Source organism: Pundamilia nyererei, unplaced genomic scaffold (genome assembly GCF_000239375.1).
Source record: "Pundamilia nyererei isolate P.nyererei 1_Seehausen unplaced genomic scaffold, PunNye1.0 scaffold00013, whole genome shotgun sequence".
Classification (NCBI taxonomy): Eukaryota; Metazoa; Chordata; class Actinopteri; order Cichliformes; family Cichlidae; genus Pundamilia; species Pundamilia nyererei.
Window position 1 is genome coordinate 6,628,042 of NW_005187414.1, and position 13,090 is coordinate 6,641,131.

A 13,090-nucleotide genomic window follows, 5' to 3' on the forward strand; every position below is an offset into this window, starting at 1 on the left:
TCTTTGTAATGTGCAATACTTTGGTATCCTTTTTCAGACAGTGTGTGTGTGTGTCCAACATATCTGTCAGCACATCACAGTTTAATCAGCTTGTTAACATTTGTCTGCATCACTGCTCCAACAAAGCCAAGAGGTTGTGTCAGTTTGTGTGCTGCCAACAGTTTATTATGGAGCACAAACACACATGTTACTCCAATTAACACACACTCTAGGGGCCACAAAAGCTCCTCACTGAAAACACAACATGTACCACACGTGGTCATGTTGAGAGATAACTGATAGATCTTTCTGGGAAGAAAAAACAACAACAAAAACAAAATAACTCCACTTTAAATTAAACATCGAGACCATCATTTATCACAAAATCAATCTACTGAATTTTACTTATGCACTTCCACACCGGTAGGTTGTAGTATTAGTAAGTACAATTTACACCCACTGACCCAGAGTCTGTAGAAATCTGCACGTATCTATTCAGTTAACACTGCGTAGATACATCTACCGTTTGTGCTGATGCAATGTGTGATTACGGATCAATTTTGGCTAAATTTAACCTGAGATTGGTGCAGTTCCTCAAATGACCACTTGAGGCTGCGACCAAAAGTTAATCCCCATAGACCACAGGTGTCGAACTCCAGGCCTCGAGGGCTGGTGTCCTGCAGGTTTTAGATGTGTCCTTGATCCAAGACAGCTGATTTAAATGGCTAAATTACCTCCTCAACATGTCTTGAAGTTCTCCAGAAGCCTGTTAATGAACTAATCATTTGATTCAGGTGTGTTGACCCTGGGTGAGATCTAAAACCTGCAGGACACCGGCCCTCGAGGCCTGGAGTTTGACACCCCTGCCATAGACCCATGTTGAACTGCACAACTGTAGAGCAAAAATAAATATGTTTTATCAAAAGCTGATATGCACCTTCAAGAAAACTGCACACGATCCCAGTACAACCCACCAGTCACATGAAATGTCCAAATTTGCCTTTCATTATTCATTAATGCCCCTTGGTAATGCTAGCAAGCATGGTTAGTGACGCCAAAGGTCAGTTTGGCTCCACAAAAATACAGCGATGATCACAATACTAAAGCTGAGGTTTCAAAATGCATGTCCACAAGCTAACGGGTGACATCACAGTGGCCACTGCCATATTTTATATACAGTCTGTACATTTAAAAGTCCTGCATTGTTTATGTAACGTCTCACCTCTTCGATTTTCCTCTGGATGTCCTGCAGCTGGTCCTCCCACTCCTGCATCTCCGAGTCGAAGTTGTCCATCAGCTCTGGTCTCTCTTGCCCCCAGCCACAACCACTGTGCTCAAGCCCTCGCTCCAGATCTATAGCTGCCATGACAGGCTGCTTAATAGCTAGACACTCTTTCAAATGACTTCCCCCCCCCTTTCACTTTTCGGTCAAAGGTCACCAAAGGGTTGCAAGCAAGGGGCAGAAGGATTAATGGCCTGGAAACACTAAAAAGTCAAAGAAATAGAAGACAGACAACAAGCGTTGTTGATGAATTTCAATGTGTTTCAATGTATTTCTATATAAAGTAGCCCATGTTATGGAGTTTCTGACACTGAAATCAAAAGGCTGATCAACCCATTTCTACTTTTTCAGTCAAGGCTTTTTCATCTGGGTTTGGCTTGAATACTTCTATCCTCAGGAAGGTCAGATATTTACAGCTGCTTTTGGAATTCTTCACCAATAATTGCAGGCATGTTAGAACTACCAATGCAGCACGTGTAGACAAAACTATTACACGACAGTGCCACAGCCATCTGTTTCAACTCTTGGTCAGTTTGACCTCCAGCCTGACCGGGCATTTCAAAGAAAAAACATTTCACGCATGAATCAGAGTGCCCATGTGCACACATGATGTCACCTGTTAGGCATTTTGCTCTATCCACCCTATATCCTACACCCACCTATCATGTTTATACTGATAATCATTACAATAAGATTTGCTAATTTAAAAAAAAACATAAATGTACAAAAATTGCAAAACTGTGACAGAGTCTATTAGTAAGAAGGTTTAAAAAATCATTATCTCTTCTGCATCTGACCTTTAAAGAACCACTTAAAATCCTACTTGAGCTCAGTGCTTCTTAAGTGGGGCTTAACATTAAAAACGTCCTCCTGGAGATTAAACTGCGGAACACCTCAGATGCATCCAAGACGGCGAGCCAGTTCCCTAAAACCAGCCAAGAGCAAGAGCCTAACTGCTGTGGTAAACTGAGACAGCAAGGCTTCTCTGATGTTGTTGTTGTTGATGATGCCGCCACTCAATATTACAAGTATCCTGGTAGAAAATGCCCCGAATTTACCAGCCACTTCCCTCCAATCTGTGATGTAAGAGTAGAGATATTAATAATCTTGTAACTATGCATAGTAAAGTGACTGCACGTCCTGTGGACAGGGGAGAGGCACAGGGGAACAGAAAGTATGCCCGACACTAAGCCAAAAGAAAAATGATCAAACTGAACATGACTCAGAATAAATCTTTAAAGAAAACAAAAAAATCATGTTATTATTTTTTCAATTTTCATTTTGTATATGTTGATAATTAAAACTAAATAAAATAAAATAAAAAAGTTTCCCACTTTAGTAATTTACAGCTTTTCTTACCTACCTCTACGTAAAAGTTATATCTGCCCTCGGGTGTAACTCCTCAGTCTAGTCCCTGGTCTCTTCGGTCCTTTCAACCGTTCCTGCACGCCAATTATTTTCAACTGCCCTCTCTCCGCTGCGTCCCCCCCCCTTTGCCCCCAACGGGGTAACGAAAAAAAACCCAAAAAACCTCAGGGATTGAATTTAAAGGATCCCCTTGTCCTCCTCCTCGGGGAGCGTTGAGCTAAAGGGTAAACAACTTCTGTTCCAGCCGGGGTACCCACACTTTATACCGCTCCCGGGTGTTTACGTGGGGCGGAGGTCAAATATCATATTGTCAAACTTATTCCAGCATTTGAAGTCTCGATGGGACAAACTGTCGTCACCAGCATCCCTGCTATAATTACCGGGGCTCGCGGAGAGAGGGGAAAGTGTTTACATAGCTATTTCAGCTGCTGCGGTCTCTCGACCAATCAGCTTCTCTGTTGCTACTCTGCTTTCGGACGCTTGGGCAGATTTTGCCTTGTGACCGTGCCCAGCTTGCAAATCATTTTTCCAAGGGATGCCAAATGAGTGCGTGTGACACTGTGAGTAATAATGTGTCACACGGAGTAATATCTTTATTGGAGACAGTCACAAAAACACAACAACAACACACAAACAATAATAAAAATAATAATACAGCATTTACATCTAATTTGTAGAGATTTAATATCTAATATTAAATCTTTAAATTTAATATTTAATATTTATACACATACATATATAAAATACTTCAAACTAACAATCAAGCCACACACTCACTAGAGGTATCACATTATTTATGCTTCAAATGGTGCAAAGAAGTAAAATATGCACACTCTCATTCCATGTCCTGGAGTAACCTAAAGCTGTGACTCATTCTGCTGCGGTGAACATCTGAAGACAGTTGCTACTGTTCATCTGCCACGCCATCAATTACTAATAGCAACCCCTAATCAAGACCCTGTTGGGAATTTTGGGGTCCTTGACCCCTTCTTATGGTGATGATCAGAATTCCTTCCAGTGTGAAATCAGCCTTAGTCTTCCACCTGTTGTGTTCCCAAATGAATAATTAAGCCCTTCAGGAATTCAGGGGATGGACAGAAACAAACTTTCACCTTACTTTACTTTGAGGCAACAACAACAGCAGGGCGGCACAGCAAGTGTTGTTCTACAAATTAAAGAAGATGTCGCTGCCGTCATGACCTGTTACAACAGCTAATGTACTAAGTAGCACTAAGTGGTTCAGATTGCATCCAGTCAGAATAAAACCTATATGACCAAACTTTCATTTTGGCTTAAACAAGTTCCGCACAAATATGCCAACATATCTCCGTTGGCTTTAAATCCACAGCTATTACCCGCACAGTGAGGAATGAACTACAAAAAAACTGGACTATTTATTATTATGATTCAAACAGGCACACATCTTAAAATGTCCACACACACAAACACACACACAGGACATATTATATAACTGGACTCTTTGATGATGTCTGTCGTGCTGCAAGTTTGTACTACAATAAGTCTCTGAGGTGGCTGTTTTTAACCCCGTGGACACTTCCAGTGCTTACAAATGAAGCCTACGAGGAGTTGCAGCTCCTCAGATGGCCATCTGAGACTGAAACTACATCCCCACAGTCCGCTTCATTAAAATGCTTAATTGCATTTAGCAGAAATAGACATTTTTACAGTCCAGTTGAGAACAATTTTGTTCTCTGTAAGACAAATTTTCCTATTTATGACAACTTAGGGGCGTGAATTATTATTATTATTATTTTTGCAATTTAACCATTTAAACATCACTAAGGCTTAAAATTAAGCATTATTATGTTAGAGTTCCACTCGCTATCTGCAATGTGTAAGCTGTCTGTAACTTACCGTCTCGAGCGTCTTATGCAGATGGCGATGCGTGATGATAATGCAGATTCCAGTGCTGAAGCTGGCCACACTTCCTCCAATGTGAGTGCAACCTCGGTAAGTGCTGAGCTTTTACTGTGCTGTCGGTTACCTTGGCAACAAATGATGCGGGGATGGAAAGAAAAAAAATCAACGGAGGGAAAACAAACCAAAGGATGACGTGTGTTAAAGGGAGGTGTGCATCACAGAACAAAGAAAAGAGTGAAAAGAAAGACGAGCTTGAAGATGGTGGCGTAAGAGAGGGATGAGAATAACACGAGTATGAGGATGAGTAAAATGATTGGCTGGAACATCTGGGAGAGGGAGGAGCGGCAAACCGACAGATGAGAAACACGGGAGTATGGATAAAGAGAGAAAAAGGAAGAAATACAGTTAACTCTCGAGGATATTTTACGTGCTCACATGAGATATTTCAGTTCTATTCTCACCGACAGCGGCTCCTCTGACTCCCTGTCCTCTAGCTTCGGCACTTCCAGTCTGTCTATGAAGGCCTGCAGTTCCTTACGAAAGGCTTTCATCTGGGCGTTAATGCGATATAGCAGCTCATGTTCCCTGATTCTGCTCCCATCCTCTTCCCCACCCTCCTCGCCGGACCTCCCGAACATTAAGTCGCCATTTGAAACGTAGACCCTCGCCTCCGAGATGATGGCCGCAGTATCGGCGATGAGCCTATCAATGGTGCGAACGAGCCTCTCTGCTTCCACGCGGATGTCTATCATCTGCTGCCGCTCACGCAGGGTGCACCGGCCACCAGGCAGGAAGCGGGATAAGGCGGAGGAGGCGGCGCCCTCTGGCCCAGTAGGGGTGTAGAGGCCCCGGGTGGGCGTCAAGCAGCGACTGCTGCCGTTATTGTTTCTCACCTCATCTGAGTCACTTTCCCCACCAACAGGACCCTCGCGTTTGCGGTGAGGAGGGAGCAGGCGGGATGAGGTGGAGTCCTCGTCGCTCTCGCGGCGACCACTCGTCGTGCCACCGGCATCGCTCTCTGCATCGCTGTCCCGTGGGCTCGGCCGCAAGGAGAGATGAGAAGCCAGATCGTAGCGTTGCATGTTGGAGAGGAGCACTCGGTTCTCATACTGCAGCTGCATAACCTGATGGGAAGAGGCGGAGAGAGATGAGAACTGTTTTAAGATGTTTTGGCAAAGCAGTGACCTCTGGGGTGGACAGATAAAACTATAAATTGCAGGCTGGTTCCAAAAGCAAGTCAATCCTCATAGGCTGCAATGTTAAAATACCAGGCTTTGCAGCAGGATCGAACATGTTACACCCTGGTACAAAAAATGATTTGGGACTTTGTGGGCAATTTCCCCCTGTTGTAAAAACTGTTCAGTTATTTTACCCACTTAAAGTTATGCAGAACTGTGAAAGGTGCATGTAAAACTGTCTTGTCTTTCCCTCGCTCTGTATCTCTCACCCTACATCTCTCTGTATGTCTTGAGTCTCTTGAGTTTTTGTGTTCGTGCTACTTCCTGTCTTATTTCGATAGTCCTTGTCTCATGTTCATTGTGTCAGTTTTGCTTTCCCTATCTCGTTATGTCTAATTTGTTCCTGCTGTGTTCCCATGTGTTTCCACTTCCCTGATCACCTCTCAGTGTACGTATTGTCTCAGTCCTTTGTCTGAGTGTCTGTCTGTCTTCCCCCGTGTCTCTCAGGTTCTATGGCTGAGTCTCAATTCAGGGGCTGCATCCTTCGGAGGCCGCATTTGAAGGCCAATTACGTCACAGCAATGCAATGAAGGCTGTCCCAATTCGAAGGCTGCTCCAAATGCGGCCGACAAATGCGTCGTTCATTTCCCTGAATTTGAAGGATAAGTCGGGACTATCCTTCGTGGCCCAACCTATCCCAGAATTCATAGCGCGGCCCAGCCAATTCCAGTTTCCAACAATGGCGACAGCTACTTTGTTGTAATATTATTTTTATTACTCTTTGCAATACTGAATTAATTAAATTAGTATTTCAAATATTTTTATAATAATATAAAAATTGTTTTCATATGCAGCAATGGATTAGGAGCGCGGCTAAAGTAGCCCCTAAATTGAGACACAGCTTATGTTTCCAGTGCTTCCCATGTTCTAGTGTCTTTCCCAGTTTAGATCTCAGTTCAGTTTCCTTATTTTGTACTGTTTTGCCAATCAGCCCGAATAATCTGCTCGCCTTTTGTTATAGTTCTGTTCCTGCTTACATTGTCTGCAAATAGGTCCCCACTCTCTGCTCCACAAAATCTGCTGCTGCAGATCATAACAAAAACCCAACTGATTTACCAAGCAGGCTGATACTATCGACTGATTTTAAATGTTTGCAGATCTATCAGCATCAATATTTATAGTAACCAATAAATGAAAGCTAAAAAAGAGAGGAAAGAAGAGATGAGAGGGTACTCTTAGAGTACCTTCCCCGATGGCAACACACGTATTTGGAACCACATACTGTTAGGGAATTGTGTTTGTGGACTGTCAGTCTTGGGAATGAGTTACTAATTAATACCTAAATGCATATATTTACACTAATTATAAAAGCATTAAATGAATTACATAGATCAGCATCTTATATTATGTCAGTGTTTAACGCCTTTCTTACCTTGCCACTTAGATCATTAATCTGCAGTCTTGCAGCTTTCAGCTCCTCCTGGAGGGCTTCTGCCTTTGCTCCATCAATGCCTGCTCCTCCTGTAACTCCTCCTCCTCCTCCATGCCTGGCACCTCCTTCATGAGTGCCAGCTTTAAAGCGTAACTTGTTCAGCTCAGCTGTCACCCTCTTGTTCTGTTCCTCAGCATCAGCCAGGTTTCTCCTCAGGAGCTCTGCCTCGTCCTCCACCAGCTGTAGCTGTTGTCTGAGCTCTGTCAGATCATCCCCCAGGCCTCGGCCTGCGCCCGACCCACCCGTCGCTCCACAACCCGAGCCTCCACCGCTCTCTCCTTCTCCACGGAGGTCATCAAGCTCAGCCCTCAAGCCACGGTTCTCAACCTGTAAGGAAAAAGGGAGACGGGTGCAAAAATCACATGATCTTTCATTCAGAAATTTCACACAGTCTGCTCTTACCTCTAACTCAACTATCTTTCTCCCGAGGATGTTGGCTTCTTCCTCCACCAGCCGAAGGCGTAGCTTCAGCTCTGACTCACGCGTGGTGGGTGGCCCCCCAGCCTCCCCTTTTGGGTGGGTACTGTCAAGTTCTCCATAGAACGAGCGGTATTTCTGCAGCTCTTGCTCTAGCCGGTCCTTCTCCTTGTCAATCTTGGCTGTTTTCTTCCTCATAAGCACAGCCTCCTCTTTGATGAAAGCTAGTTGGCACTTCAGGTCCTCATTGTCCTCCTAAAACACAAACTGCATACACTCAAGTGCACTGAATTTGTTAAATTGTTAAGAAGGCTGGTTTCTGCATTGAGACCTAAGACTTAAGATTAAAGTGAAGAGCAGATTTTTTAGCCACAGTCTTTCTGAGCCAGACGGTTATCTCTCGTCGGACTCAGCGGATTCTTGGCATGTAATAAGTCTAACAAAATTGCTCCAGCTCTGCAAACCCTCAGCTTTCACTAAAACTTTGTAGCTGGAAGTGAAAAGCCAAACATTTGACACAACAGGATATCACAGAAGCTCATACGCCAAATCTCAGGTTGGACCCTGAGAGTTTGCAGGGTAAAAGCTGTTTATTCTTTGGCCTGACTGCTCAATACATGGGCAGGCTGTCTCCAGGCTGAAGTGCATGTTTAAAAATAGCTGATTCAGGACTAAATATTCACACATCAGTTCACATGAGACTGCACATTTTCCTAAGAGAACTACCTCCTAACAATTATCTGCATCAGTTTAGGCAAGGTAAGCATTTATGCCAAAAATGTATAAATATACACAAAATAAAATAATTATTTTTAATCATAACAGCATCTCACCTCAGTGGGAGTCTGTGCTGCTTTCTTGTCACTCTTCTGGACGTCCTTGCTTCCTCTTCTCTTTTGAGACTATAAGAGGACATTGCAAATTGAAATTAAATGATGACTTCTTAACGTATGTATGAGTATACTTGTATGCGTACACTTACTGGCCACTTTGTTAAGTATACCCACTCAACTGCTGATTAAAGCAAATATCTGTTCAGCCAATCACGTGGGAGTAACTCGGTGAATGATCAATGCGACCTGCTGAAGTTCAACTCAGGTATTACCTAATGAAGTTGCTGGTCGATCATTTAATATTCATATATGTGGACATTTATGACACATTACATTTAATGCTCCTCTGATGTATGGTGATGGATGTGGGGAAGCGTTTACACACCTCTTTGGTTTTTTCTAGTTCATTCTGCAGGGCTTGTTTGGTCACTTCCACCTCTATGAGCTTCTGTCTCAGCTTTTCGTTCTCCTCCTCCGTCTTAGTGCGTTTCTCCTCCACTTTTTCCAGCTCATGGTGGAGCCTCACAGACACATCCTTTGCTACCTGTAATAATCATAACCTGAACCTGCTGTTTTGGAGAAATAACTAATAATCTGTTATACTTGATTTTTGCTGCTGTAAAATGCATAATAATTGAACTAACGTGATGGTTCGTATTAGCCTACATTAAAACCTCCCATACATAACATATTAACCTTAACACACAGAGTCATCTCCTCCCCTCCCCTACCTTTAGGTCCTGCTCCAGACTCCTGAGCAACTCTTCATCGATCTCTCCTGTCTGGGCGTAGCGCAGCCTCTTCCTCTCAGCCTTCCGCAGACGATACTGCAGGATTCTGCAGTTTTTATTGGCTCTCTCTAGCTCACGCCTCATTTCCTGGAGCTGGCAAGTGTCTTCTTCATAGAAAGTGTCTCGCATCTCATCCATCTCGGCCCTCATTTCTTCAATCTCACACTAGCAGAATCATAGCAGACAGAAGATGTGATTGCTACATGTGTCACACTGACAGCAGGAGGTATATATACTTCGAAAACAGGAGATTTTATTGGTTCAGAGTCTGACTAGTAGCTCCAGACGTATTACAGATTTTCAGGTTCAGGTTAAAATATACAACCTGAAAAAAAATCATTTTCCAGATGTGAGTCTGATCATCTTTATTACTCCACAGTTCATTTCAGGGATATATAAATGCAACATTGCAAACATATGAATTCCAGCTGTGGCATTGTGGGTAGTCCCTTCTAAACACAAGATATAATCGATCCGTATTAATCAATAGCATCAGGATCGATATACAGTTACAATAGCGAATGCGTTTTCACTGAAGACAGAGAGCCTGTCCTACAAACATAATCGACCCCATATGCTATCTGTCATTTCATGACAATTAAGACGTTTCTGAATTGTGTCATTCTAATATGATTTCACCTCTTTAGCATTGGCCTACAATTCAGGTTAGGTGAGATTATGTATTTTAAAGTATTTTAATTTTATTTAAAAAATACGTTAAAGTCTATCAAACCTTGAGATCTTCGTTTTCCTCCAGCAGCCTCTCCATCTCCTCCTCCAGGGCCTGGTCCTGCTGTGTCACGGACCCCGCCTCAGTCGCCTCTGCAGCCCGCTCCGGCTCTTCCACGGCGGTCTCCGACGTCCCAGTGCTGTCCGCTTTGGCTTGCATCTTGGCTCCCCTCCTCTTGAGTCTCTTCTGCAGGTGGAAGTGAATCAGCTCAGCCTGTAAGCATCGCCCTTTCCACAGACCCAAACCGAGGCCCGCTCCACAGGCCGCGGACACGTCGGTTCTCTTCCCGTGTCCGCTTCTCTCAGCTGGCTTCCTCTCCTTTTCTTTCAGCGAATAAGCTCTGCCGGAAAACAAAGGCTGTGTGGAGTCACCTTTAAAGCGGGGTAAGGCAGAGCCTAGAGTCGGTACTGGGAAATCTGCCGGATCTTCCTCGACAGCATCCGCCCTGTTTGGTCTGACAAGCTCAGCTTCAGCACCATCCGGGTGAACAGCTGCCCCTCCGCGGCTCTCGGGCTCCCTCTCCCTTCTGTCTGCGGTGCTCAGGCTGTCCCTCAACCCAAGATCCCCGCTTCTCCGTGCACGATCAGGAGGCCTGGAGCTGCCCGGGTGTCTGGGAACAATCTTTAATGCCCCCTCCTGGGCTGTAGCCGGCGAGGGAGCCCGGTGCTGCCTCCTCCTCCTGCCTGCGTTGTTGTCTGCCGGTGCTGTGGAAGAAGGATCTGCAGCGCCGCTCACGGTCGGCTTCATTTTTTCCACCTCAAGTAAACTCCACGCACACGCTGCATTTGCGTGCTTTTATAGATGAAAAACGAAGCAGCCCTACAGAAGGATTTTCTAAAAATCTTAGCCTGACTGAAACATGAGCAAAACATTCATAAAAACTCTAAAAGTTCAAAGTTGCCTCCAGTGAGCCACTAGATGTCGCTATTGTGCCGCTGCTGTCAGCGCCCCTATCCTCTCATCCCAAACCATATGCATATGACCCGAAAGCTTTACGCACAGCCAGTGAGGGCGGGGAACACATGAGCGGTGCCACGACTCTGTAAAAGTATTAAAAATAATAATAAAACAAATGCGTTTTAACATTTATTTAGAATTTTACATAGTGGCTGAATCCTTACCGCGGACCTCTGAGAGAGGAGACGCTGACACGGGGTACCACCAGGCACTGCAGGGCAGGGGCACGGGGGCGTAAACGTTATGGTGGACGTCAGAACAGGAAGTAAAACAGCCTCTCCCGACAGCCTCGTGCTTATAGACATATCCCACTCTCTTCCTCTGTCTCATATTCAGAGCATTATATTGTTGTACTACAATATGTTGCACAATGTTAACAAGAATGTAAGAAATAGGCTACTCTTGGTTGGTTTGAATACAGTCCACTTCACTGATACTGAAACAGGCATCGATTTCTGGGGGCTCCAGTTTGCTGATAGGGCTGGTGTAATCCTCCAGTGGGTCCAGCTGCAAAGGTGAACTGTCAGATTCCTGACACATCCAGTCCTGCTGTTATTTATTACTCCTTTTTACTTTCAGTATTGTATAAAAGTCTCAGTCAACCCATAATTTCCTTTTATTTTGCCTCCAAAAAGCTAAAATTGTATCTTTAGGCACTTATTGCTAGCAGCCCATTGCAAAAACACAGAAGTTGTTCCCATTTGCTTAGTTGAATCTGTGAAAAGTGCCAATGATAACCACATTTAACGGACATAAAATTATACTTTTGCACCAACAAAGTGATTCCCAAAGAACTATTTGGCAAACACTTGCTATATCTCTTCATGGTGCGCAGTTGTGCTTGAAAAATTTCAAGAAACTGATTAAAGTCAGGAGTTAAAAAGAAAAAGTGGCAGGCCTAAAAAAAAAAACAGCAGAAGATGAACAATATCTGAAGGTCATGTACTTAAGAAATAAGAAACAATCCAGTAAAGACCTGACTGTTCACTTAAGGTTAATCAGATGATGGTCTCAGTGAAAGTGTGACTGTCAAGAAGCCATTTTTAAGGGAAGGAAACAAGGAGAAAATGCTCAAACATGCCTCATTACACAAGAACTGGACTGAAAATCTTTGGCAATGGGTCTTATTGAGTGATGACTATATCAGTTTGTATGAAGGAGGTCAGGAGAGAGGCAGGGAGGGTCTGCATCTATCTACCACATCAGGTGGTATTAAAGGTCTTTTAAAAATTGATGGAATTATGAACGCAGAAAACTACAGTCAGAAGATCCATCTTGCAATACCATCTGGAAAGTATCTGATTGACAACGGCTTCATTTTTCAGAATTCTTCAGCATGACAATGAATTCAATCCTTAAACTGTTCAAAATTTGCCTCTGAAAAGCAGTATTATGTAGCTATTAAACTGTTTGCCCTTACACAGACCTTCATTCTATTCCATTTTTTATAATATCCAATTAGGTTCCCGAATTGCTGAAAATTAACCGCACTGGCTGTGCATTTTACTCTCTCACTGGTTTTAAACTGTTCTGAATTGAAGTTTAACTTCCTTGCACAGCATTTTTATTTGGTTTATATTTGCATTTTTAACAGGTTTGTATCATTGGGCTCATCCTCTCACCTCTAAGTAATCAAGAAATATAACCGTGGCCCAACAGAGGGTGCTCTACATACACAAAACTGCCTATGCAGAAGCCCAGAGGGTAATCTGCCTCACAGATAGAGAGAGAGAGCCAGTAAAACGCTGACTGTTTCCACTCTCTGTTCAGCTAGAATGAGCTCCTTAGTAATATAATTGCTAATGAGATGAGTAAGACCCAGGTCAGGTTTGCAAGGATTTAACCCCCCTCCGGAAAACTGACCCTTCACCCTTCCAGCAAACTGTCCCACTTGGGTCTCCCAGCTACAACTTCTATTGTCTTTGTGTAAAGGTTTGTGTGTGCCACAAAAGGAAAGAAGACATTCAGGAAGCAGCAGTGTGTTTTATGAATGCATATGTTTTAAGTTCCACATCAAACTGTAGCAATAGTGGTCAATTTTATGCATGTGCATACATGTTTTTTCTGCTTCCTGCAGCAACAGCAGCAAGCATGCAGGTTATAGTGTCCTGTGCTAAATGCCTTTGATAGAAAAGCCTTGGCAATTCTGCAATCCTATTAGTCGCTGGCTTAGATCCTTCTG

At 43.6% G+C, this 13,090-nt stretch overlaps 1 protein-coding gene across 3 annotated transcripts; it reads right to left on the minus strand.

The window, feature by feature from the left end:
• Nucleotides 1–1,349: 1,349 nt before the first annotated feature.
• On the minus strand, nt 1,350–11,127 carry LOC102202636 (protein SOGA3-like). 3 transcript variants are annotated; one of them, XM_013908730.1, is made up of 10 exons: nt 11,073–11,127; nt 9,955–10,991; nt 9,162–9,386; nt 8,816–8,974; nt 8,431–8,499; nt 7,583–7,852; nt 7,121–7,507; nt 4,972–5,634; nt 4,505–4,836; nt 1,350–1,464 (listed from the first exon to the last, which is right to left on the minus strand). In XM_013908730.1, exons 2-9 carry the CDS (start codon nt 10,696–10,698, stop codon nt 4,726–4,728), a joined length of 2,628 nt encoding a protein of 875 aa, XP_013764184.1. In that variant the 5' UTR covers nt 10,699–10,991; nt 11,073–11,127; the 3' UTR covers nt 1,350–1,464; nt 4,505–4,725. The 3 variants fall into 3 exon arrangements, with proteins under 3 accessions (XP_013764184.1, XP_005725111.1, XP_013764185.1); XM_005725054.2 differs by having other exon boundaries at nt 11,080–11,113; XM_013908731.1 differs by having other exon boundaries at nt 9,955–11,095.
• Nucleotides 11,128–13,090: the final 1,963 nt, after the last annotated feature.

Excerpts from the sequence above, each read along its gene's own strand:
- LOC102202636 (XM_013908730.1), bottom strand. The coding sequence starts at position 10,698 with ATGAAGCCGACCGTGAGCGGCGCTGCAGATCCTTCTTCCACAGCACCG. Across the intron at positions 8,975-9,161 it reads GTCTGGAGCAGGACCTAAAG|GTAGCAAAGGATGTGTCTGT; the intron begins GTAGGGGAGGGG and ends TGATTATTACAG. Across the intron at positions 7,508-7,582 it reads GAAAGATAGTTGAGTTAGAG|GTTGAGAACCGTGGCTTGAG; the intron begins GTAAGAGCAGAC and ends TTTTCCTTACAG.